The sequence below is a fragment of the Ranitomeya variabilis genome, chromosome 1, assembly GCF_051348905.1.
Source record: "Ranitomeya variabilis isolate aRanVar5 chromosome 1, aRanVar5.hap1, whole genome shotgun sequence".
Lineage (NCBI taxonomy): Eukaryota > Metazoa > Chordata > Amphibia > Anura > Dendrobatidae > Ranitomeya > Ranitomeya variabilis.
This window is the reverse complement of record NC_135232.1, coordinates 800800321-800826212: the sequence shown is the minus strand read 5'-3', so window position 1 is coordinate 800826212 and position 25892 is coordinate 800800321. Positions and strand designations below refer to the sequence as shown.

Sequence of the window (25892 nt, the reverse complement as noted above, 5' to 3'; positions counted from 1 at the left end):
GATGATGGGAGGAAATGCGTATGCAAGAGTGTGTGTCCAGGGAATCGTAAATGTGTCTACTGCCCGAGGATTCCCTCTGGGATCTAAGGAGCAAAAGGTTTTCACCTTCTTGTTGTGCCTGTTTGCAAAGAGGTCTATTACAGGGATGCCCCATAAGTCTGTGATTTTTTTGAAGATTCCCTGATTCAAGGACCATTCCCCTTGTTTTAGTTGGGTACGACTTAGAAAGTCCGCTTCCTGGTTCTCTACCCCTTTTATGTGTAGGGCTGATATGGATAGAAAACTGTTCTGCACTAGGCTGAGAATTTCGGAGGTAGTTTCCATTAGTGTTTGAGACCTGGTACCCCCCTGGTGATTCAAGTAAGCTACAACTACTTTGTTGTCTGAAAAAATTCGGACGTGATGCCCTTGTAATTCTCTTAGGAAAAAACGTAGTGCATGATTCACCGCTCTCAGCTCTTTTTGGTTTGAGGAAGTCTCGAGTTCCTGACTTGACCATACCCCCTGAGCGACTTTGTTGTTCAGGTGAGCCCCCCACCCTGTGGGACTTGCGTCTGTTGTTACTATCTGAGGGTTTTCTATTACCCATGGAATCCCTTTTGATAGATTGGTGGGATTTAACCACCAGTTTAGGGAATGAATAACAGGCGAACTTAGAGTCATGCGACCCTCTAACCGACCTCTCAGTAAACTCTGGTTTTTTAAAATGTCCCACTGGAGGGGTCTCGTGTGGAGCTGCGCCCACTGAACTGCTGGAAGGCACGCAGAGAGGGACCCTAGTAACGACATCGCCTTCCTCAGAGACATGGATGGTTTTGAGCAAGCTTCCGACACTAGATGTAATATCTTTTGTCTTTTCTGAACTGGGAGGCGACATTCTTGGGAACTTGAGTCCAAAGTAAGACCCAAAAATTCCTGAACCCTGGTTGGTTCCAGTTTTGATTTTTGAAGGTTCACCAACCAGCCTAGTTTTCCCAAAATGTCTATCACTCTTTGGCAATGCTGACTGCAGAGTTGGGCCGAGCTACTGACAATCAAAAAGTCGTCCAAATATGGAACGATTAAGATGTCCTCTTCCCTTAGATGTGCCATCATCTCTGCTACCAATTTGGTGAAGATGCGAGGTGCGATTGATATGCCAAAGGGAAGGGCTTTGTATTGGTATTCCCTTATCTGCCCTTTCATGACCACTGCCAGTCTGAGGAATTTTTGAGAATTCTTGTGGATGGGGACGTGATAATACGCGTCGCTGAGATCTAGAACTACCATGAAACAGTTCGGAAACAGGTTTTTTATTGTCGACTTTATTGATTCCATTTTGAATCGTTTGTTTTTTACGTAAGTGTTTAGTTTCCGTAAGTTTATTATGGTCCGGAAAGACCCGTCTGGTTTGGGAACCAGAAATAATGGGGAGTAGAAACCTTTCTTCCTCTCCAGAGGGGGAACTTCCAGAATGACATTTTTGTCCAATAATTTTAGGATTTCGAGTTCTAGAGCTTCTTGTTGTTGGGGAGAAGACCTCGGTGAAGTTACTACATAATGTCGGGGGGGTAGGGAAAAAAATTCTATTTGAAGACCCGCGTGTATTAGATTTAGTATCCAGGGGCTGGTAGTGATTTTTTCCCAGGCCGGGAGGAATTGAGACAACCTCCCTCCCACCCTGGGGGAGATGTCACTTAGGGGGGGGGTTTCTTATCTCGTGGGGAACTACCGAAGAGGAAACCTCTTTCTCTTCTTTTCCCATCTTCCCAGCGGTTTTGTTCTCTTGGCGGTCTTCTTCTAAAGAATTTCCTACTCCGAAAGGGCCGTTTATTGAACGTTTGAGGTAGGATGGGGAACCCTTTCTTTTTATCGCCTGCTTTTTGCAGGATGTCGTCTAGAGTCTCTCCAAAGAGAAACTTGCCTTCACACGGAATAGAACACAGTTTGTGTTTAGTTTGTAAATCTCCTGGCCAGCTTTTGAGCCACAGGGTTCTGCGTGCGGCATTCGAGAGGGCTGCAGATTTAGACGTTAATTTAATCGAATCGGCAGACGAATCGGCTAGAAATGCCGCGGCACCTCTAATCATGGGAATAGAGTCTAACACCTTATTTCTGGGTACCCCATCCCTCAGTTGTTTCTCTAAGTTGTCAATCCAGATCATAAGGGAGCGTGACGTGCAAGCCGCTGCTATGGCCGGTCTCAGGCATCCCCCCGCCGACTCCCAGGCACCTTTGAGAAAGGTGTCGGCTCTCTTGTCAAGAGGATCCTTTAGGGTTCCCATATCTTCAAATGGTAACGCGTATCTTTTTGAGGCTTTAGCTACCGCCACGTCGAGTTTGGGAGCCTTATCCCATGAAGAGGAGGATTCCTCTTCAAATGGATATTTTCTTTTAATAGAGGGAACTGATGCATTTTTCCTCTCTGGTTTTTCCCACTCTCTTTTGATTAAGGTTTGTATATTTTCATTTAGGGGGAAAACTTTTCGCTTTTTTTGGCATAGTCCTCCGAACATGACATCCTGAACGGTTTTGTCAGGACGAGGGTCCAATACACCCATTGTCGACCTCACTGCTTTAACAAGGCCGTCAACCTCGTCTAAGGGAAAACAATGACGACCTCCCCTTTCGTCATCTGAAGAAGAGAAGGAGGAGTCCTGTGTATCTGAGTTTACGACATCAGAGCTGGAGGAATCGGAGTTCCTATAGGGATTAGGTTTTTCTTTACTGACTTTCTTTCCTCCTTTAAGGGTTTTAAAAACAGACTCTACCTCTGTTTTGATTACGGAGCGTAACTCAGAGGCAAAGTTTGGTGTCTCCTCGCAGAGGACTTGACCAATACACGAATCACATAACTTTTTATCCCAAGATTGCAGTAATTCTATATCGCATAATGGGCAGGTTCTGTGCTTTGTTTTTGCCGTTCTCTTCCTTGCCTAGGATAAAGGAGAAGAGGGACCCCAGTTACAAACAAATGAGCTTTCACGAAGATCACTCACCAATCAGACGCAGCCACAGGTACCGGTTCTGGAGGAGGGGTAGGATCTTGAAGTGAGAGATCCGTAGATGGTAGCTGATTCACCACACTGGAACTCTTGCTACGTTGTGTGGAATGGCTACCAGACCGAGAACTCCGGGTGCCCGCAGAGGTTCGCTTCTTCTGTGCGTCCGGTTTCGGTCGTTGGTGGTGGCGCTGCTGCTGCTGCGGTGGCGGCGGCGGCTGGAGCTGCTGGTCGCTGTCTTCCATGGCTCTATTAGCTTGGGACGGCATGCAGCAAGGAGTTTCCTATGCGCACCATCTTTTAAACAGAGCGCTTCTTAATAGCCCCTCCTCTGTGGCTGCGTGAAGGAGGAAGCGTCCTTTTTTTTTTTTTTTTTCTCTGACATGCTACTGCGCATGCGCGCGCCGTCAGGGACCCGGAAATGAAGCAATCCAGTTCCGGGGCAGCGCCATCTTGGTACACCTTAGTTACAGCGCTGCCCCCGAACCGGAAGCCACATACTACCTCCGGTGCGGCGCCATTTTGGAAATGCCGGCGTCCTGAGTGTGGCAGAGTGTCGGGAGCCCCAGCCTCCTATCCGGAGTGGCGGCTACACTTCCTCCCGCTCACGCTGACGGCCCATCGGTCGCAGCCGTGGCGGCTTCGGACACCGCACCAGCCGTGGCAGGGGCCTCCCCGCTGCCAGGACTCGGACTGGCCGGCTCCGGATTCCAGGCTTCTTCACGGTTCCAGCTTCTCAGGTACCGTCCAGAAGGTTCCCCGTCAGGGACAGGAAACCAAAACTGATGCAGGGGAGAGGTACCGCCCTTTTATCCTGTAGGTTTCCTGTCCCTGAAGGGCGGATCCTCTCTCTGGTGTGCTGTCATGGGCGACTGAGAAATATACACACACACACACACACACACACTGAACCTCTGCAAAATACACACACACTGCCCCTCAGCACATTATATACCCACACATTATATATCCACACACAAATACACACTGACCCACTGAATAAAGGCATCAAACAACCGCCGATTTATCAAATCAATAGCCTTTTAATAGCCTGTTTATACAGACAAACCATGAATAACTGATGCGCACAGAACGATCTGTAATAGCTCAGTAAGCATAGACTGTCATAGGTCACAAAGGGCGATGCAACCCTGAGAACAATGATCTTTTGCGCTGATCATTTGACCCGAACGAGTGCTCATCTCCGGCCTGTTAACACTGAAGATTATACTGAAACAATCGTTAGGTACAAATACAGCTGAACTCTGTGAAATAAACTCTTCTAGCAATACGGTTTACAATTGTGACTAATACCAGTCTGTCATACTAGTTACGGTGATATCCAAGTTACGTATGAAATGGAACGTCAAGCTTCATAAAGGTTACTTCGGTTCAAACTAACAAATGGTAATTTTTATGCAAGAAAGTTGAAATAATGCAATCTTTCCACCAACAAGTAGAGCCCAAGCCAATTGTTCTCACCAGTGCAGTCTCGTGTGACTGTGGCTGCTTGAAATTGATGATCTCCAAAGCAAGGGACTTCTTCACTTTGGCCAGGTCTGCCTCCCTGGCAGCCTGCAGTAGAGAATGTCCTTTGAATTCATCTGCAATTCAGATAGATTGACTTAGTGAACAGCTTACGATTGGAAATAATCAATCTCAAAATAAAAGTAGAAAATATATCTAAAATAATGACTTATTATGGCTTTGATAAAGTATTAAGATATGAAGAATGGATGAAATTACAGTCCAGATATGATAAATAGGACTCATAGGAATCATATCATCAATCATGTAAGAGGTTCAGCAATATACAATGGCTAGAAAAAGTCTACCTTCTCATGTTAAAATGACAGGACAGATTCTCTAATTAATAGTCTAGCCGCACCCATATAGATAAAGTTTAAGAAATACATATCTCTGTGGATATAGGGGTGCACGTCCTTACCAGGGGATCCATCCCGGTATCCAAGTCCAAATCCAATGTAAAAGAGGGACAGCACCACAGCAGTTGTGAAAAAGAAAAAATCACATTTTATTCCACCTCCTGCAACGTTTCGGTCCGCAGACCTTTTTCAAGCATTGAAAAAGGTCTGCGGACCGAAACGTTGCAGGAGGTGGAATAAAATGTGATTTTTTTCTTTTTCACAACTGCTGTGGTGCTGTCCCTCTTTTACATTGGATTAGGACAGATTCTCTGTCATGTAAAAAAAATATCATACCAAGAAAAATCATTTCAGAACTTTATCCACCTTTAATATCACCCATAAATTGTACAAGTCCATTGAGAACAACAAATAATTTTTAAGTTGAAACTAATAATAGCAACTATAATAATGACGTTGGATAAGTGTGAACAACCTCTTAATTGGGATGTGGTTGTGTTCAAAATTATCAAATCACATTCATGTTAAATAGTAGTGCGTCCACAACTACCATCATTTACAGGGATTCTGACATTTTCTTAACTGATTATGGACCATGGCTTTTGTGGTAAATTGTAGCTAACAACACAGCAAAGGGATCCCATTGTTGAAAGTTATCCGTCAGAAGAAAAGCACAAAACAATTTCCAAGGAATTCGATATACCATGAAAAACTGAAGACTGTTATCAAAAAGGGACTTAAATTTGGCATAAAGCTGACATTACCTAGAACAAGATCTCCACCAAAAATTGATGAAAAGACCAGAAGAAACTTTGGGAAGCTTCCAATAAGCTTACAGCGACATTAAGGGAGCTGCAGGAATTTCTGCAAAGTACTGGTTGTGTACTGCATGTGTGAACTATTTCCAGTGTTCTTCAGACGTCTGGCCTGTGTGGTAGGGTGGCAAGACAGAAGCCTTTCCTTACTTATGAAAACAGCTAAGCTTGGAACATTTTCCCCACATGTTTTTGCCAGATTTCTCTATACAAGCCAGAAATACTAAAGGGAGGCTGTCACAGCATGTAATAACTGTTTAAACCAAGTACAGGCAGTGGTGCTTCATGGCAGGGACATTCGTTTAAGTGCACCTTCACAGCTGGTTATTTTTCCATGTATCACCATCCTTCTTTGGCTCTATAAAACCAGAGCTGTCAATCTAAGAAAGGGGAGAGTGGAGATAGAGGGAGAACAAGCAAGTAGGAAGGTGCATTTAAGACTATGTGCACATGTAGGAAAAGTGGTGCAGAATTTTCGGCACAAAATCTGCATCTCCTGGCAGAATCCGCAGCCGTGGATATGCTGCAGTTTTTATGCGGATTTGCTGCGGAATTGATGCAGATTTTCTGCAGTTTTTGCCACTGCGGATTTTTATCATAGAGGGGTGCAGAAACACTGCAGATCCGCACAAAAGAAAGTGACATGCACTTCGTTTAAATCCGCAGCAATTCCGCACAACTTTTTTTTTTTACACTGATTTACATTGTACTGTACATCACAGTGCGGATCTGCAGCGTTTTTGCGTGGAAACATCCGCTGCGGATCCGCAGCAAATCTGCATCATGTGCACATAGACTAAACATTTGACCACGTCACAATGCACCAAGTGCCTGTATTTGGTTTAAGCAGGTATGCGCTACAGATTCTCTTTAAGGACCAGAAAATTTAAGCATGGCCTTTGCACCAAAAGAACATAAATGAAAGCTGAAAATAAAGAAAAACTTTGAGATTATTCCTGATACCACTTACATGTTAATCTCTCCTTGAGCTCTGGAGTAGGGGCCATGTCCACTGCACTTTTTCCATGGCAATTGACTAGTGTTGGATCTGCGCCATGGCTCAACAGCAGAGAGCAAACTTCAACCCGATTCTTTGATGCAGCCTCATGTAATGGTGTAAACTGCCAGAGATCCATAGCATTGACACAAGCTCCATGCTGAAAAAAAGACCAACATTTTTCTTTACAAAACTAAAACAAATCTCCAAACAGATGGCAATTCCATATTCCCCAACTCAAAAGGCACTGAAATGAACAGACCAAGCAGACCAAACATGATCATAGTGAAGACCGGCAACTGCATAGTTTACGCTCTACATTCACTTACATTGAAGCTCTAAAAACAGACAAGCAAGCAGAGCAAGACCTGAATTTACCCTGCAGATTTGTTCAAGGAGAATAACCCTTTAACCCCTTTGTGACCACACCAGATTTTTCAAATTTGATCCTTTAAGCTTCTGAATGTTTCACCATATCCCATTGATTTTGCAACAATTGTTTTTCTGACACATTGTACTTTGTTAGTGGTAAACTTAGGTCAATGTGATATGGGTTTATTCATGAAAATAGCAATTTTCAAGCTTTTATTGCTAAATACACTTAAAATTAGTAGTTATAACACAAAATAGTTAAACAACATTTCACATATGTCTACTTTTCTTCAGCATGCTTTTCAAATGCCTTTTTATTTTATGCTAAAAGGGTTTAAAAGTTTAGCCTCATTTTTTCTTCAAAGACATTTTACAAAACTTACATGTTTTACAGACCTATTCAGTTTTGAAGTGACTTTGTATTGGACAACCCCCCAAATTTATACCATTTTACATACAGCACCCCTCAGTATATTCAAAACTACTGGCAGTTTGTTAACCCTTTCTTCAGAGGAATTTTCACAAAGTGAAATTAACATTAAAAATAAACATTTTTTCTACTAAAATGTTGCTAAAGTTTCCAGAGCCCACTGTAGCCGGCACATCCTGAGGCTATTAGGCCCCTTTCACACATCAGTTTTTTTGCCATCAGTCGCAATCCGTCGAATTTTGAAAAAAAAAAAAAAAAAAAAAGGATCCGGCGGCGTTTTTTTCTCATAGACTTGTATTCGCGACAGATTGCCTCACGTTTCATCTGTCGTTCGCCGGATCCGTAGAAAATTGTTTGTCCGGCGGCCGGAGACAACGGACATAGTAACTTTTTAAGTGAGTATATAATCATTTTTTATTTTTAATTATTGTTAACATTAGATGTTTTTACTATTGACGCTGCATAGGCTGTGTCAATAGTAAAAAACTAGGTCACAGAGGGTTAATAGCAGCGGTAACGGAGTGCGTTACCCGCGGCATAACGCGGTCCGTTACCACCGGCATTAACCCTGTGTGAGCGGTGACCAGAGGGGTGTATGCGGGGGCCGGGCAATGAGTGTGGGGAGTAAGGAGCGCCCATTTTCTTCCGGACTGTGCACGTCGCTGATTGGTCGTGGCAATGGTCGTGGGCGTTTTGCCACGACCAATCAGTGACTTGGATTCCATGACAGACAGAGGCCGCGACCAATGAATATCCGTGACAGACAGAAGGACAGAGACAGAAAGACGGAAGTGACCCTTAGACAATATTTGTAATATTACTCATGTAATTCACACGTAAAGCATTGCACATGTGGTGCTGGTGTGTTGCCATAAATACGGCAGTTGTCCAATGTGCTTTTTTTGTCGATATGGTTAAAATAGCTAAATAAGGTAGTAGTTTACAAGATATTGGAAAAGTACAAGTAAACACAGAGCAGATATACACCATCAGAAGTCATGCAGAATCAATCACCAACCTTAAGTAATAATTCTGTTACTTCAAAGTGTCCATAGGAACAAGCATTATGCAGAGGCACCAGCCCGCTGGAGAAGAAACAACACCACATATGAGTACAGCATAGTAATAACAGCTACAATAAGAGAAATGCGTTAGTCATGGCTCTTATTACACCCCTTCTACTTTGATTGACACCCCCATGAGCCTTCCACATCAGCACATTCTTTGCTATTTTCCATCCACTAGTAAAATGTGGCCATTCTCAGTGCTCTGGGGAAATTGAGGTGGGAATACCTCGGTTCGCCCCCTTGCATGCACATCAGGAAGATCCATACACAGATTATGTCTCAACCCAATAAATAGACATCTTAACCTTAATATAACACAATGATTAAAGGGGTTGTATGAAACAACCACTGGATTAGTGATAACTACTAGATCAGTAACGGTGACACCGTGAAGAACCCCACCAATCAGCAAAACAAGTCATTTTTACCCCTAATAGAATGGACAGGCAGCGTGCAATGTCTTCTGCTCTGCACATTCTCTATGGGACTGCCAGAATGTGTCAGTTTTCTCCATCAGCCCCATGGGGAATGAAGAGAGAGGTGGTCGTGCACTGTCTATCATCCACCAAGGCTGGATGTGCAGCTTTTTTTACCAAGGTGTAAAAGGGTTGTCCCAGGCATCGGTCATCAACATCAGGTCAGTGGTTTGCAGGTTTCGCAGTGGCCAGATGTTAACAGTACTCTGAGCTGTTTCACCAGAGATCTATACGCAGTGTACTGGCTATTTTCTGGTAATGCAGCTCAGGCCTCATTCATTTCTACAGAAGCCGAGCTGAAGCACCTGAGAACAACCACTACCCAGTGAAGTGGAAAAGGAGCAATCCGCTCACATGTCTGATGCACAGCTACGAACTCTAAGAGATAGCAGTAACAATCCAAGCAGACAGCCGACACTCACTTCTTCAATAAAAACAATGCTTTATTAATTCACCAAACATGGTGAAACACAAAACAAGTGGCACAGGGGGAACACAAACAAGCTTAAGGCAACACTTTTGTGACCTACATGGTCCTTTTTCTGAGCTTGTTCATGTTCCTCCTTTGACATTTGAGCTTTGTGCTGTTTTACCACTATTCGTATTAACAAATCTTAATGATTAAAAAAGCATCATTTTTACTGAAGTGAGGGCCGGTTTTCTGCTTGGATTACTACTGCAACCACAGTGTATGGACCTGAGGCGTTCCACTCGGTGCACTGTATTTCTTGAGCTGCTGAACCTGTTAACAGTTGATCTTTGAGGCTCATCTGATATCAATGAGGCACTTAAAATATTTCATACGCATAGAACGATCAGTAACTCTTTCAATGACGCAATTGGCATGGTTAAATGAAAATTTAAAAGACAAAACAAGCCACACAATACTTGAATCAGACACCGTCGCTCCAGTGATCTCGGTGGTATTCTGTGAATTAATGTAAGCAAGGTTGCACTGATGAGGGTCATGGAGTGTCTATGGTAAACATGCCATGTGTTACAGTAGAGATTAAAGCCTAGTGCTAGCTTCACAAGAAAACGATTACATGACAAAATTTTGCAAAATAGTTTTCCTAAATCATTGTATTCCACTATTTTGATTTTTATCTGCAAAATGGAGAGGCCAAGGTCTGTGCTGGGGAGTGGGACGAAGGTGTTTTCTGGGTTTCAGCTAAATCTACAATTCATGGGTTCGACTCATCAAGACCGGTGTTGTTCACAACGGTCTTGGTGATGGGGTGTGCTGGAGCCAGACGTGTACACCTCTTCATGAATCTGGGGTGCCAAGACAAGTGTTCTACGTGCGCTATGCCAGGAACCTTACTCTAGTCATGTACTGGAATGAAATTTCTTGTGTAGGGAAAACCACCACTCATCATAAATTAGACTGGCTATGGTGTTCCGCCCCAGTGCTGTCCATTTGGTTGGAATTGAGAGAAACTGCAGGGAAGTCGCCAAAAGTTGCAAAAGTGGCCAAAAGCGACTGCAGTCACTTTCATGCCATGTGACTGCTGAATCCTTAGAGTGTGTAATGGGCACTTATGTACAATGTACAAAGAGTAAGGATTCTACTCTATTCGAGCAGGTGTTCACATGACTGATAATGCGATTTACGTAATTGTGGTCATGTACTATATTTTTACCACCTAAGTTTTGTTTTTGCCCCAGAGTTTACATTTTCAAACAAGAAGTGGGTGAAAATGGCACCAACATTTGGCCCACAATTTCTACTGAACATGGCAATGTCTCATATGTGGCCGAAAAGTATTTCCAAGCCATAAGAATATACTCTGTAGGAACAGAGCACGATTTGCCTCCTGGAGGGCAGATTCTCCTAGAATAGTTTGCGGACCCCAAATAAAGAGCCTCTAATTGCCAGAAGAGCAGAATCCCCCCTCAAGGCACCCTATTTGGGAAATTATACGCCTTTGGGAACATACCTACATGTGTAGTGATGATTTTGAATCCATGGGTCTTTTCCAGAAACCGGCAGCGGTGGACGTTGCTGAGTGAAAACTGCAAACTGCCGTTGTAGTGACCAGTACCCTGTAGTGACCAGTACGTTATGCCCAGCTTATGCTTCTGGAGACATGCACCCATAAATTATGCGTGCTCTCACCGCTTCAGAAATGCCAAACGTGGATGCTATATGTGGTTTAGTTACACTGTGGGGCTCAGAAGGGAGAAGGGCATTTGGATTTGGGAGCATAAAATTTGTAGAATTTCTTTTGAGGTCCGAGGAGCCATTTAGCTTTTCAAGAGCCTTTGTACTACCAACAGATGTCAGACCTGAGTGGGGACTTGCTTTTTTTGTGGATGGAATTAAAGCTTTTACTGGGAACATTTTACATAACGTTTGGGATCACATTTATCCGGCGCTCTACGCTGAGCACTTACATCCGGGTTTCCATCTAAATCTCAGAGTGACATTGTTTAGTAGCATGATAAAGCGTTGTTTTTTTGTTTGTTTTTTATGGTGTTCACTTGAGGGGTTAACTAATGGGTTAGTTTCATAAGTCGGGTCCTTCCGGATGCAGCGAAACCAAATATTTGTACTTTTGTGTATACCGTATTTTCTGGTGTATAAGACGACTGGGCGTATAAGACGACCCCCCAACTTTTCCATATAAAATATGGAGTTTGGGATATACTCGCCGTATAAGACGGGGGTCATCTTATACGCCCAGTCATCTTATTACGGCGTGTGCGGTGTGGATGGTTCCCAGGGTCTGGAGGAGACGAGACTCTCCTTCAGGCCCTGGGATCCATATTCATGTAAAAAAAAAAAAAAAAAAAAAGAATAAAAAATAAAAAATATGGGATATACTTGCCCTCCAACGGCCCACGGCTCTCAGCGGTGCAAGCGGCGGCCTCCGTTCCTAAGGATGCATTGAGCGAAGGACCTGCGGTGACATTGCGGTCGCGTGACCGTGACATCATTGCAGGTCCTATTCACAATGCAATGCAATGGCGCAATTTTTATTAACTTTTTTTTTAAACAAATTTTGGAATTTTTTTCACCACTTAAATAATAAAGAACCTAGACATGTTTGGTGTCTATGAACTCGTAATGACCTGGACAATCATAATGGCAGGTCAGTTTTAGCATTTAATGAACATGGTAAAAAAAGAAAAAAAAAAAAAAAAAATATATTATATATATATATATATATATATATATATATATATATATATATATATATATATATATATATATATATATATATATACATATATACATATATACACACACACACTCACCGGCCACTTTATTAGGTACACCTGTCCAACTTCTTGTTAACACTTAATTTCTAATCAGCCAATCACATGGCGGCAACTCAGTGCATTTAGGCATGTAGACATGGTCAAGACAATCTCCTGCAGTTCAAACCGAGCATCAGTATGGGGAAGAAAGGTGATTTGAGTGCCTTTGAACGTGGCATGGTTGTTGGTGCCAGAAGGGCTGGTCTGAGTATTTCAGAAACTGCTGATCTACTGGGATTTTCACGCACAACCATCTCTAGGGTTTACAGAGAATGGTCCGAAAAAGAAAAAAAATCCAGTGAGCGGCAGTTCTGTGGGCGGAAATGCCTTGTTGATGCCAGAGGTCAGAGGAGAATGGGCAGACTGGTTCGAGCTGATAGAAAGGCAACAGTGACTCAAATCGCCACCCGTTACAACCAAGGTAGGCCTAAGAGCATCTCTGAACGCACAGTGCGTCGAACTTTGAGGCAGATGGGCTACAGCAGCAGAAGACCACACCGGGTACCACTCCTTTCAGCTAAGAACAGGAAACTGAGGCTACAATTTGCACAAGCTCATCGAAATTGGACAGTAGAAGATTGGAAAAACGTTGCTTGGTCTGATGAGTCTCGATTTCTGCTGCGACATTCGGATGGTAGGGTCAGAATTTGGCGTAAACAACATGAAAGCATGGATCCATCCTGCCTTGTATGGAGCATCTTTGGGATGTGCAGCCGACAAATCTGCGGCAACTGTGTGATGCCATCATGTCAATATGGACCAAAATCTCTGAGGAATGCTTCCAGCACCTTGTTGAATCTATGCCACGAAGAATTGAGGCAGTTCTGAAGGCAAAAGGGGGTCCAACCCGTTACTAGCATGGTGTACCTAATAAAGTGGCCGGTGAGTGTATATATATATAACAAAAAAACAACTGTGGGATTGCACTTTTTTTCCTGTTTTCAAGTACACGATATGTTAAAACTAATAGTGTCGTTCAAAAGTACAATTCGTCCCGCAAAAAACAAGTTCTCGCATGGCCATTTTGACCAAAAAAAATAAAAAAAAAAAAAAGTTATGGCTCTGGGAAGACGGGGGCAGTAAAAAATTAAAGGGCAAAAACAAAAATACCTCTGGTCGGTAAGGAGTTAAACACATTTTAGGGTAAAGTCAATGGTGTCTTTCAAACGTACAACTTGTCCGGAAAAAAAAAAAAAAACATTCCCTCATACAGCTATGTTGATCATAAAATAAACAAGTTATAGCTCTTGAAGAATTGGGAGAAAATATACATAAAAGTGTAGCTCAAAATAGCTCCAGCAGGAAAGGTCTTAAAGGGGTACCACCAAGTCTGGAAGTTATTCCCAATCCATGAGATAGGGGATACCTTCCGATCAGTTCAATCTCGAGAACTGATGCTCTGAAGAAGCCCCATGTGAATAGTGTGGAGGATGATCATGCCCACCGTCGTGCCATTCATTCTAATGGAACCAGCAGAGTGCTGCGCTTGTCAATCTTAAGCAGTCCTACTAGGACTGATGAAGCATGGCTCCATTCATGCACGGCTCTTCAGCACCCCAGCTACCTGGATCGATGGTGTGTGGGGACATCACCAGTCTGTCCCCCAGCAATCAGGAAGTTATCCCCTTTACCATGGGTTGGGGATAACTTCCTAACTTAAGGATACCCCTTTCACAATAAAGTGATATATTGTATTAGCAAACAAAACAGAAAACCTGACACTTGTACTTACCCTTTATCCTTTGCATGTACATCAGCACCATGCTGAAGCAGAAGCTGGACAATTCGAACTCTGTTATATCCAGCTGCCAAGTGTAACGGTGTGGACTAGAAAGAAAAAGGAAAAAGACATGAATATGCAAAACCTTACAGATACGCTTCACAAAAAGTCTCATTGTACGTCATGAAAAAAACAAAAAAAAACAAACATTTTGGTCATTACTTTACTTAAAAAAATAAATAAATAAATAAATAAATAAATAAATCTATTTATTGTTCACCCCAGCAGTTGGAACAGTAGACGTCTATTTTTTTCTTTTCTTGATAGTCAGAGACAGCTCACTCGGTGATATTTCTAAGTATGAAAATTAAAAGCTTGCGGAAAAGTCTGTGAGAACTTAAAAGGCATATGAGCATAGGAGACCCAGCCATTTTATTGTAATTCGTTCTCACACTATAATCTCTTTAGGCTGTATTCCTCTATGTGGCATTTTTGCGGAACAAAAAATGTTGCATTATTTTTTTATATACTATTCTTATTGAATTAATTTCAATAATGTAACAACTTCAATTACCGTAATTTCCTCTCCTTGCCTTAAAAGCCATCATCTCTGCCCGAGTATGCCGAAAACTATTATATTGTAAAAGGGGCAGATTTACTTTTTAGGCAATGCTTTATCACCATCATCTTCATTAAAATAATTCAATGGATATAAAATAAACTACAATATATTCTGAACTAGAATCACATATTGCAAAAGTAATAAGTCACAATGAAAGTCAACAAATATTTGGGATGTGTTCTGTCGGAGTCTCAACAGCAGGTTTTGCGTCTAGCATTCAGTTATCTATTTGCATTGCTGTATATTAGTTGCACTGCACTTTATCTTGCTATTATACCATGTATATAGCCCTTATAAATATTTGGATTATACATTTGGCGGATATAGCTATCCTTAACCACAAGGGGTTGCTTACAATGCATTGTTCGTGCATCTATGGAAATATTTGCCTAAAATGAACGTATTTTGATTAGCTAGTCTGGGCTGCACGCAAGACCTAGTCCTAGTGTACACTAATTTCATTGATACTCCAATGCACAAACTAAAATGATACATGGCTGGATTCAGGCTGCCTTGCTCTATGTTATGCGGTTCTGTTAACGGATTTGGCTTAAAATGACCGTCGCGAACTACTGCTGCCTTAGCTTGTATTTTCTGCTAGTGTATTGGGCATTTAATGTTGCTCATTGTAGATGAGGGAAGGAGGTCTGCTAGAATACATAGCATCACTCTCCAACTCAATAGATGGTAGAAAATACTATTCTCCAAGATGTTCCCCTACTCCCCTAATATTGTGGTGTCTTACAAGGAGCATAAGCACGAAAACATGACGAGCTGTGGACTAGACTTTGAAATATACGTGGGAGTATCTTCACTGAAGTTTGTAAAGAATACTGTTAATTGGAAAGTGTATGCATGTGACAGCCTAACACCCACCCGCAATGTCTAATTTTTCTTATATAACTTGCTCGTGACTTTTTTTTTTTTTCTTGCCTTGTTCAGATGAATCATAAATAAATACACTGAAACTTTACAGTTAAACCACCCACCCAAATCTACATTGATACGTGGTTTTCTAAAAGTAAATGGCCTGGATATAACAGCCGGTTATGGACATCGAAACGTAAAAATGGTCACAAGAAATCTTGTGTGGATAAAGAAATGGTCTTTTCGATAACACACAGTGGCAAAAGCCACTGCAAAAATGACGCAAAAAATAACATTTTAGAATAAATAACATTTTCCTATTTTTCTTGTAGATACTCTTAGGCTGCATTCACACATCTGTCCTTGAGAACAGACTGGCCACTGGTCTCCCGACTTGACAATTTCAGAAATACGAGCATGACGTGTAAAACTACCAGTATCAGTATTTTCTGTGTAAGTTCAGGTACCTGGCATACAACCTATCTGACCTAGCTTCTCATGTACGGTATTCATTTATATTTTGGAGCCGAAGCAACATGAAGACCCACTCGCTAGTTTATATACATGATTAAAAAAAAAAAAAAAAAAAAAAAAAAAAAGATTCATGCGAAATCCACTTTGATGTTCAAAGGAAGAGTTTCTGAAGAGTTTTCTGAGGACTTTAAAGAGGATCCACTCCAAAAGAAAACCCTTCTGTGAATGTTCCCCAGCACTACACGGATTCCAATTAAGAGTTAAAAAAACATGGATAAGTATACAAATAATCTCGTAGAGTCACAAGTCCGTTTTAAGTTGTAGGCTGTATAGGAACTAAGGGTACTGTCACACTATACGATTTACCAACGATCACGACCAGCGATACGACCTGGCCGTGATCGTTGGTAAGTGGTTGTGTGGTCGCTGGGGAGCTGTCACACAGTCAGCTCTCCAGCGACCAACGATGCCGAAGGCCCCGGGTAACCAGGGTAAACATCGGGTTACTAAGCGCAGGGCCGCGCTTAGTAACCCGATGTTTACCGTGGTTACCAGCGTAAAAGTAAAAAAAACCAAATAGTACATACTTACATTCCGGTGTCTGTCCCCCGGCGTTCTGCTTCTCTCCACTGTGTCTGCGCCAGCCGGAAAGCACAGCGGTGACGTCAGACGTCACCGCTGTGCTCGCTTTCCGGCCGGCGCTCACAGTGCAGAGAAGCAGAACGCCGGGGGACAGGCACCGGAATGTGAGTATGTACTGGTTTTTTTTTTTTACTTTTACGCTGGTAACCACGGTAAACATCGGGTTACTAAGCGCGGCCCTGCGCTTAGTAACCCGATGTTTACCCTGGTTACAAGCGAACGCATCGCTGGATCGCTGTCACACACAACGATCCAGCGATGACAGCGGGAGATCCAGCCACGAAAGAAAGTTCCAAACGATCTGCTACGACGTACGATTCTCAGCAGGATCCCTGATCGCTGCTGCGTGTCAGACACTGCGATATCGTATGGATATCGCTGGAACGTCACGGATCGTACCGTCGTAGCGACAAAAGTGCCACTGTGTGACAGTACCCTTAGGTTACAAAACTAATTAGTCTTAAAAAGGCTTCAAAAGCACAAGATAACATTAAAAGGGGTATCAAGTTTGGAAGCTATTCCCTTATCCATAAATAATTTAGCACTCTGCTATCTTCGGCTGTCCAATTAAGAACTAAAGGTACCTTCACACGAAACGACTTTGTAACGATATCGCTAGCGATCCGTGACGTTGCAGCGTCCTGGATAGCGATATCGTTTAGTTTGACACGCAGCAGCGATCAGGATCCTGCTGTGATGTCGCTGGTCGCTGAATAAAGTTCAGAACTTTATTTGGTCATCCGATCGCCGTGTATCGTTGTGTTTGACAGCAAAAGCAACGATACCAGCGATATTTTACACTGGTAACCAGGGTAAACATCGGGTTAGTAAGCGCAGGGCCGCGCTTAGTAACCCGATGTTTACCCTGGTTACCAGTGTAAGATGTAAAAAAAACAAACAGTACATACTTACATTCGCATCCCCCGCCGTCTGCTTCCCACACTGACTGAGTGCCGCAAAGTGAAAGTGAAAGCACAGCACAGCGGTGACGTCACCGCTGTGCCCTGCTACTGCCGGCGCTCAGTCAGTCAGTCAGTGCAGGAAGCGGACGCCGGGGGACGCGAATGTAAGTATGTACTGTTTGTTTTTTTTACATTTTACGCTGGTAACCAGGGTAAACATCGGGTTACTAAGCGCGGCCCTGTGCTTAGCAACCCGATGTTTACCCTGGTTACCCGGGGACCTCGGCATCGTTGGTCGCTGGAGAGCGGTCTGTGTGACAGCTCTCCAGCGATCAAACAGCGACGCTGCAGCGATCAGCATCGTTGTCGCTATCGCTGCAGCGTCGTTTCATGTGAAGGTACCTTAATGGAAAGGCAGTACGTGTATGATCCACCACCATTCACACTCTTCAGAGTCACAATTCTCAAGACTCGTGGGGTCCTAGCAGTTGGAAGTTATCCTCTAGCCATTGGATAATGGATCACTTCAAAACTTGAGAATAACCCTTTAAACAAGTGATCAGCAGACATTAAAGGGCACCTGTCACCTAGTTTTTTCAGTATGAGATAAAAATACTGTTAAATAGGGCCTGAGCTGTGCATTACAACAGTGTATTTTGTGGACCCCGATTCCCCACCTATGCTGCCAAAATACGTTACCAAAGTAGCCGTTTTCGCCTGTCAATCAGGCTGGTCTGGTCAAAAGGGCGTGGTGTCTTCCCCCAGATCTTGCTTAGTTTTCTGTTGGTGGCGTAGTGGTTTGCGCATGCCCAAGGTCCCGAATCCACTGCACAGGGGAGTTAAAAGAGCGCGATGTGCACTATTTCATTGGTGCTCGGTGGGGGCGGCCATCTTCCTTTGGCCGCGCGTGCGCAGAAGCGGCGCTCTGCTGGCCGCGGCTTCAGGAAAATGGCCGCGGGATGCCGCGCGTGCGCAGATGGAGATCGCGGTGGCCATTTTCCTGAAGCAGAGATGCGAACTCTGCTTCAGGAAAATGGCCGCCGCGATCTCCATCTGCGCACGCGCGGCATCCCGCGGCCATTTTCCTGAAGCCGCGGCCAGCAGAGTGCCGCTTCTGCGCACGCGCGGCCAAAGGAAGATGGCCGCCCCCACCGAGCACCAATGAAATAGTGCACATCGCGCTCTTTTAACTCCCCTGTGCAGTGGATTCGGGACCTTGGGCATGCGCAAACCACTACGCCACCAACAGAAAACTAAGCAAGATCTGGGGGAAGACCCCACGCCCTTTTGACCAGACCAGCCTGATTGACAGGCGAAAACGGCTACTTTGGCAACGTATTTTGGCAGCATAGGTGGGGAATCGGGGTCCACAAAATACACTGTTGTAATGCACAGCTCAGGCCCTATTTAACAGTATTTTTATCTCATACTGAAAAAACTAGGTGACAGGTGGCCTTTAAGGGCAGTCTTCGTCAGACAATCACTCTATAAGCTGTATTGGGGAAAGTAGACATAAAGGTTAACTCATTTGAGGCTTTAATTTTCCTAGACTGGTGGCCCTAATTAAAATATCACGCATACAAGTCGTTTCATGAAATGGGGCTACAAGCTTGTTATCTGCTACATTGGTAAATACGCAGCCAGCACATACCATTATTTGTATTTTTGGCTTTACATCACACCTTCAATATTAACTTATGCATAGCATTGTTATACTGTGTACATATTGTGAGCATCTAAAACCTGTAAGCCTATCAACAAGATTCATCACAGTACAGAATCATAAAGGTGACTCAAGGATAAAGATCTACAGTAGCGTCACTGTGTGCATTTCCATCCTGCAGGAAGAAAGCAGCAGAAGGATATTGATACGGCTCACTGATATCAGCCGTCACATTTTGAGCCATTCCTTTAGACGACGGCTTAAATTTTCCCTCATAAGTACATAAAATTTCAGAAGAATGACATTCTAGATAAGAGAATTTATTTGGCATATCTACTCTGCTTAAGAGCTTTGGAAATACCATCACAGTGTTATTGTGACCCCTAACCAGCAGTATAGGTATTTAAAACCTTCTGGAAAATGCTATCTCCCTAGAGTTGGATTGTAATGTCTCCTGATGCCACATGTATACATGGACTTTCCCACCACTCGCATCACTAATTACTTCTGAAAACAAGTCAACATATTCTTTAAAGGGAACCTGTCAGCAGGCTTTTCCCAGATAAAGTTTGGCCATCACCATGAGGGCAATTTTTATAGCACAATGGAATGCTGTAAGGAGTCCCCAATCCTGTCTGCAGATTCCAAAAAACAGCTTTTATTACACTTCCAGATGGGGCAGCATCGTCTGATGAGCGTCTCCTCTTCTTGGAAGGAGGTAATGTAGAGTACATGGGTGGGCTTTATGTCCGGGTCATCAGCGCTCTTTGGCCCTTCCCACCGCATGCCCACTACAGTACGTCGCTCTGTCCTCAGCAGGGCTGATAGAAGTGTGCAATGGAGGACACTGGGTGGATGACGTAGGACCCATCATCCACACGAAACAGGGAAGGGGGACGGCAATTCCAAGGAGAGCTGAGGCACCAGATCAAAACCAGAGACTCCCCCCTTTGGACTGGACCACCCTGTCTAATTATAATATAGCTATTTTTTCGGATCTGCAGACTAGGGCAGCACAGTGGCTCAGTGGATAGCACAGCAGCCTTGCAGCGCTGGGGTCTTGGGTTCAAACCCCACCAAGGACAACATCTGCAAGGAGTTTGTATGTTCTCTCCGTGTTTGCGTGGGTTTTCTCCCACATTACAAAGACATACCGATATAGGGAAATCAGATTGTGAGCCCCATAGGGGACAGTGATGATAATGTGTGCAAACTGTAAAGCGCTGCGGAATATGTTAGCGCTATATAAAGATTATTATTACTGGATTAAGGGCTTTTCTTTTCACAGCATTCCAGTATGCTGTTAAAAATACCATAAAGGTGGTTGCCGTACTTTATATGCGGAAAGCCTGCTCACAGGTTCCCTTTAAGAGGGCAGTATGGTCATCTCAACACTGAAAAAAAAAAAAGAAAATTCTGATGCACAAACGGTACAAACCTCGGATCAACACTTCACCACATTAAGAATGATGACACTGAACTAAGTGACGGCCTGTTACCCGTCATCTCATACAGAGCAATCTGGGCCATTTGGTTTCCAACATGAAATCCATATTAGCAGATCCGCAGTTTCCAGCTTGCAGAAGAGTCAGTTTTTGCTAGAGGCTTGTATGTGTTGAGCTGAACACAACAGATTCCCGTTTCCTCAGCTGTGGATACAGCCATACTGACTCCATCTGCCATAGATTCTGGAGCTGACAGCCTTTACATCTCAGATATGTTTTACACTCTATTATTTTTAGGACCCTGCTGCGACAACCTTTGGGTAAGGCCTCTTTCACACTAGCGTCGTGCACTGCACGTCGCTATGCGTCATTTGGTTGAAATCGCTAGCAGTGAATGCGCCGCACAACAGGGGCAGTGTATGCTGTTTTTCCACGCATCCGCTGCCCCATTGTGAGGTGGGGGCGGAGTTCCGGCCGCGCATGCGCGGTCGGACATGACGGTCCGTCGGCAGCAAAAAAGTTACATGTAATGTTTTTTGCAGCCGACGGTCCGCCACAACACTGTGCAACCGTTTGCTAATGCAAATCAACGGTGAAATAACGCATCCTGCAAGCACTTTTGCAGGATGCGTTTTTTCAACCAAACGACGCATAGCGACGTGCAGTGCACGACGTTAGTGTGAAAGAGGCCTAACCCGTTTTGGTGCTTTAGCTCAAATGAAATGATCTCGTATTTCCCAAATGAATATCCTTTTTAACCACAATGTTTCCACAGCAGCCTCAATCTCTTGGACTGCTGCTTAGTAACAGAAGATCCTGCTGGAGGTAGACACTGCACAGTGGCCTGTAGAGCATCTATCCTGCACAAGGACCTCAATCCTTCACACACTACTGTTCTGATGGTTATCACACCCAGGGAGCAAAGCTAACCCCGGACACCAACCTGACACTGTCTGTGGGTTACTGTGCACATCCTGCTGACAGCTTCCCTTTACAGAAAATGTAATTTGCTACTTAATCCGAGAGCAGCCTGATGTAAAGGCTGAGGCTCTTATTGCAGGCTGTTTTGCTGCTTCAATAAAATCAGCGTTTTATCATTCCTCCTAGACCAACCAAACCCCAACGCGGATTGGCAGCTTTCTGTGTATACTGTACATTGACAAAGCTGCTAATCAGCGGTGTAGTGGGGCTTATACACAGCTCTGCTAGAACTACAGCAGAGAAAACCTGATTTAATCACAACTGCTGCATCCAGTAAACTAAGTGACACCGCTGGAATCAGGGTCTCTGCCCCTACATTATGCTGCTTTCAGATTACATAGCAAAAACCTGATAACAGCTTTCCTTTAACTTATAAATTAATGGTGGAGGTGAACAGGGGATACAAATGTCTATACAGTTTTATCTACATACTACATGAAAAAAACAAAACAGCCTTGTATAAATACTGCAGAGAACATAGGGGTCATTTTTCCAGTAACAATGTGTAGAGTGGCTTCATAAAATTCATTTCAGATAATTGTGAAGTGTTAAATGTTAGAAGATTTATTCAGTTCCCTTAAATGGATATATAGATCAGACACTTTATTGATGCACTGACCTTCTAGCTACGTGCAGCAATACGTTCTGGATTCCAGCCATGCTGCCTTTAACCCTTTCACAAAGGGTACGTCATAGGTCATCTGTCGGCATTTGATGCGAGCTCCGATGCCGAGCACACATCTTACATGGCCCATGGAGGCTGATTTCATCAGCTGTCATGTGCCCCTAACAGCCACTCGTGGAATCACGATCATCCCGCGGTTGTTAACATGTTAAATGCCGCTCTGACAATGGCATTCAACTTGCGCTTAACGGAAGCGCGTCACAAACCCCACCCATCAAAGCCCCAGTCACATGATCATGGGGCACCGTTGGGTTGGCTTGACAGTCGGGAATCTGCAGGAGCCCTCCATGCTTGTGAATGCAGCTCTCCTATGAACGCCGGCTGGTGTTTTTATTGATATTGACAGAAAGTTATGGCTCTGGGAAGGGCAAAAAAACAAAAACACAGAAATAAAAAAATCACAAAGTAGTGAAGGGTTTAGTAACCACGTTTTAACCAGGTTTTGGAAATGTACACTATGTTGGGAGAGGTTTCTGAGCAGGTACGGTGTGTCATCGAGTAAGTTCTGGATAAAGCTGGGGCTACACGAAGACGTTCTACAGTGCTACTGATTGATCTATGGAGCTAGAGCTGCACTAAAAAGAAATACATTAATTTACATGCACTCTTGTAGACTATTGGTAGAGCTACAAAGTCTAGCCTTAAGGTACCGTCACACTCAGCAACTTTGTAACGAGAACGACAACGATCCGTGACGTTGCAGCGTCCTGGATAGTGATCTCGTTGTGTTTGACACGCAGCAGCGATCTGGATCCCGCTGTGATATCGCTGATCGGAGCTAGAAGTCCAGAACTTTATTTCATCGTCAGGTCGGCGTGTATCGTCATGTTTGACATCAAAAGCAACGATGTCAGCAATGTTTTACATGGAGCTAACAACCAACGAGAACGAGAAGTGAGTCGCCGTTACGTCACTGGATCGCTCCTGCATCGTTCTGGAGCTGCTGTGTTTGACGTCTCTACAGCGACCAAAACAGCGACGCTGCAGCGATCTAGTTTAGGTCGGCTCGTTGTCTATATCGCCGCAGCGTCGCTGAGTGTGACGGTACCTTTAAACTGGATTTACACTGGATGATTATTGTGACTCCCCGATAATCAGGCAGAGTAAACAAGTTGACAATCATAAGACAAATCAGCTTTTTAACCCCTTCATGACCCCAGCTTTTTTCAGTTTTGCGTTATCATTTTTCGCTCCCCACCTTCCCAGAGCCATAACTTTTTTATTTTTCCATCAATATGGCCATGTGAGGGCTTATTTTTTGCGGGACAAGTTGTACTTTTGAACGACATCATTGGTATCGTGTACTGGAAGACTGCTAAAACTGCCATTATGATTCTCCAGGTCATTACGAGTTCATAGACCTCAAACATGTCCAGGTTCTTTTTTATCTAAGTGGTGAAAAAAATTCCAAACTTTGTTAAAAAAAAAAAAAATTGTGCCATTTTCGATACCCATTGTGCCCTCATTTTTTGTGATCTTGGGTTGGGTGAGGGCATATTCTTTGCATGCCGAGCTGACATTTTTAGTTATACCATTTTGGTGCGGTGAAATTGCAATAAAAGCGCAATCCCACACTAGTTTGTTTGGCTTTTTTGCTAGGTTCACTAAATGCTAAAACTGACCTGCAATTTTGATTCTCCAGGTAATTGCGAGTTCATAGACACCAAACATGTCTCGGTTCTCTTTTATCTAAGTGGTGAAAAAAAACCTCCAAACTTTGCTAAAAAAAAATAAATAAAAAAACTGCGCCATTTTCCGATACCCGTAGCGTCTCCATTTTTCATGATCTTGGGGTGGGTGAGAGCTTATTTTTTGCGTGCCAAGCTGACATTTTTAATGATACCATTTTGGTGCAGATATGTTTTTTTGATCCCCGTTATTGCATTTTAATGCAATGTCGCGGCGACTAAAGAAAAACGTAATTCTGGCCTTTTGACTTTTTTTTCTCACTACGCCATTTAGCGATCAGGTTAATCCTTTTTTTTTAATGATAGATTGGGCGATTCCAAATATGTCTAGGTTTGATTTTTTTTTTTACTGTTTTATTTTAAATGCAGCGAAAGGGGGGTGATTTAAACTTTTATATTTTTAAAAACTTTTTTTCTTTTTTTAAATTTTGGCATGCTTCAATAGCCTCCATGGAAGGCTCAAAGCTGCCACAACTCGATCGCCTCTGCTACATAGAGGCAATGTTCAGATCGCCTCTTTGTAGTAGAATTACTGCATTGCTATGAGCGCCGACCTGTGGTAGTCATGCCGACGATCACGTGACAGGGTCACCAGTAAGCACATATTTAGCTATCCGGCCGTAAGCGCTTGTTAAATGCGTCTGTCAGAGTTTGACAGCGGCATTTAACTAGTTAATAGGTGCAGGCGGATTGCGATTCCACCCGCGCCTAATGTGGGCACATGTCAGCTGTTCAAAACAGCTGACATGTCACGGCTTTGAGGGGTTCTGCTATCAGACGTAATATTCCGTCCGATGACAGAAAGGGGTTATGCTCACAGTGTCTAAGGAAAAAAAATGTGTCCAATAACTAAAAATAACTTGCATGAAAAGGGAGCACAATTTACAATGTTTTTAGTGGTCCTTTGCAATAAGAAAGAAAATGTGTGAGAAAGATACGCATTTCCTATTTTTCATTACATTTTTCCCCCCAATGTAGCAAACAAAGACAAAAATTAAGCCCCGTGTATCATGAATGAAAAAAAAAAAAAAAAGGTAAGTTGTTCGATTATCCACACGAGAGAAAAATATTAGATACATTAAAACAAAAATATGAAGATGTGTCTGGTCAGTAATGGAGAAAAATGACCTGGTCCTGAAGCAGTTGAACGCCAACCATAAGGCTATATGCATACGTTGCGGATTGGGGTGCAGAATTTTCCGCACAAAATCTGCATCTCTTGGCAGAAAACGGATTTTATGCGTTTTTGTTGCGGAATTGATGCGGATTTTGTGAGTTTTTTACCCCTGCGGATTTCTATAATGAAAGGGTTCAGAAACACTGCAGTTCCGCACAAAAGTAGCAGCATGCTACTTTTGATTCGCAGCGGTTTTCATGTGGATTTTTCCACACCATTAGCACAGCTTTTTTTTTTTTCACTTGATTTGACATTGTACTGTAAATCACTGTGCGGAACTGCAGTGTTTCTGTGCGGAAAAATCCGCTGCGGATCCTCGCAAATTCCGCATCGTGTGCACATAGCCTAAAAGTTTTTACTCTCTTAATACATTGCAGTCATCATATTATATAGCACTGTGTACTTAAAGGAAACCTGTCACCCCCAAATTCGAAAGTGACCTAAGCCCACCAGCATCAGGGGCTTATCTACAGCATTCTGGAATGCGGTAGATAAGCCCCCCCCCCCCCCCCCCCCGATGTATTCTGAAAGATGAGAAAAAGAGATTAGATTATACTCACCCAGGGGCGGCCCCCTCTGACCTTTCCAAGCGCCTGCACACTGCAGTACTTTGCTCTGCCCTCAACAGGGCAGACATAGTACGTCTGCACCGGAGCCGCAGCATGAATACAAGAAGAGGACTTCATCGTATGAAGATAGGAGGACCGGACCATAAAGCCCATCATACCGGGACCGCCC

At 43.4% G+C, this 25892-nt stretch overlaps 1 protein-coding gene across 2 annotated transcripts in view; it reads right to left on the bottom strand.

Moving 5' to 3' along the window:
- TNKS (tankyrase) overlaps window positions 1-25892 on the bottom strand; it is a 316862-nt gene that overhangs the window by 116196 nt on the left and 174774 nt on the right. For both annotated transcript variants that reach the window (XM_077273969.1, XM_077273977.1), the window contains exons 6-9: window positions 14021-14115; window positions 8500-8566; window positions 6653-6839; window positions 4464-4585 (exon numbers count right to left, since the gene is read on the bottom strand). In XM_077273969.1, coding sequence (XP_077130084.1) covers window positions 4464-4585; window positions 6653-6839; window positions 8500-8566; window positions 14021-14115 — 471 coding nt within the window. The remainder of the gene's footprint in view (window positions 1-4463; window positions 4586-6652; window positions 6840-8499; window positions 8567-14020; window positions 14116-25892) is intronic.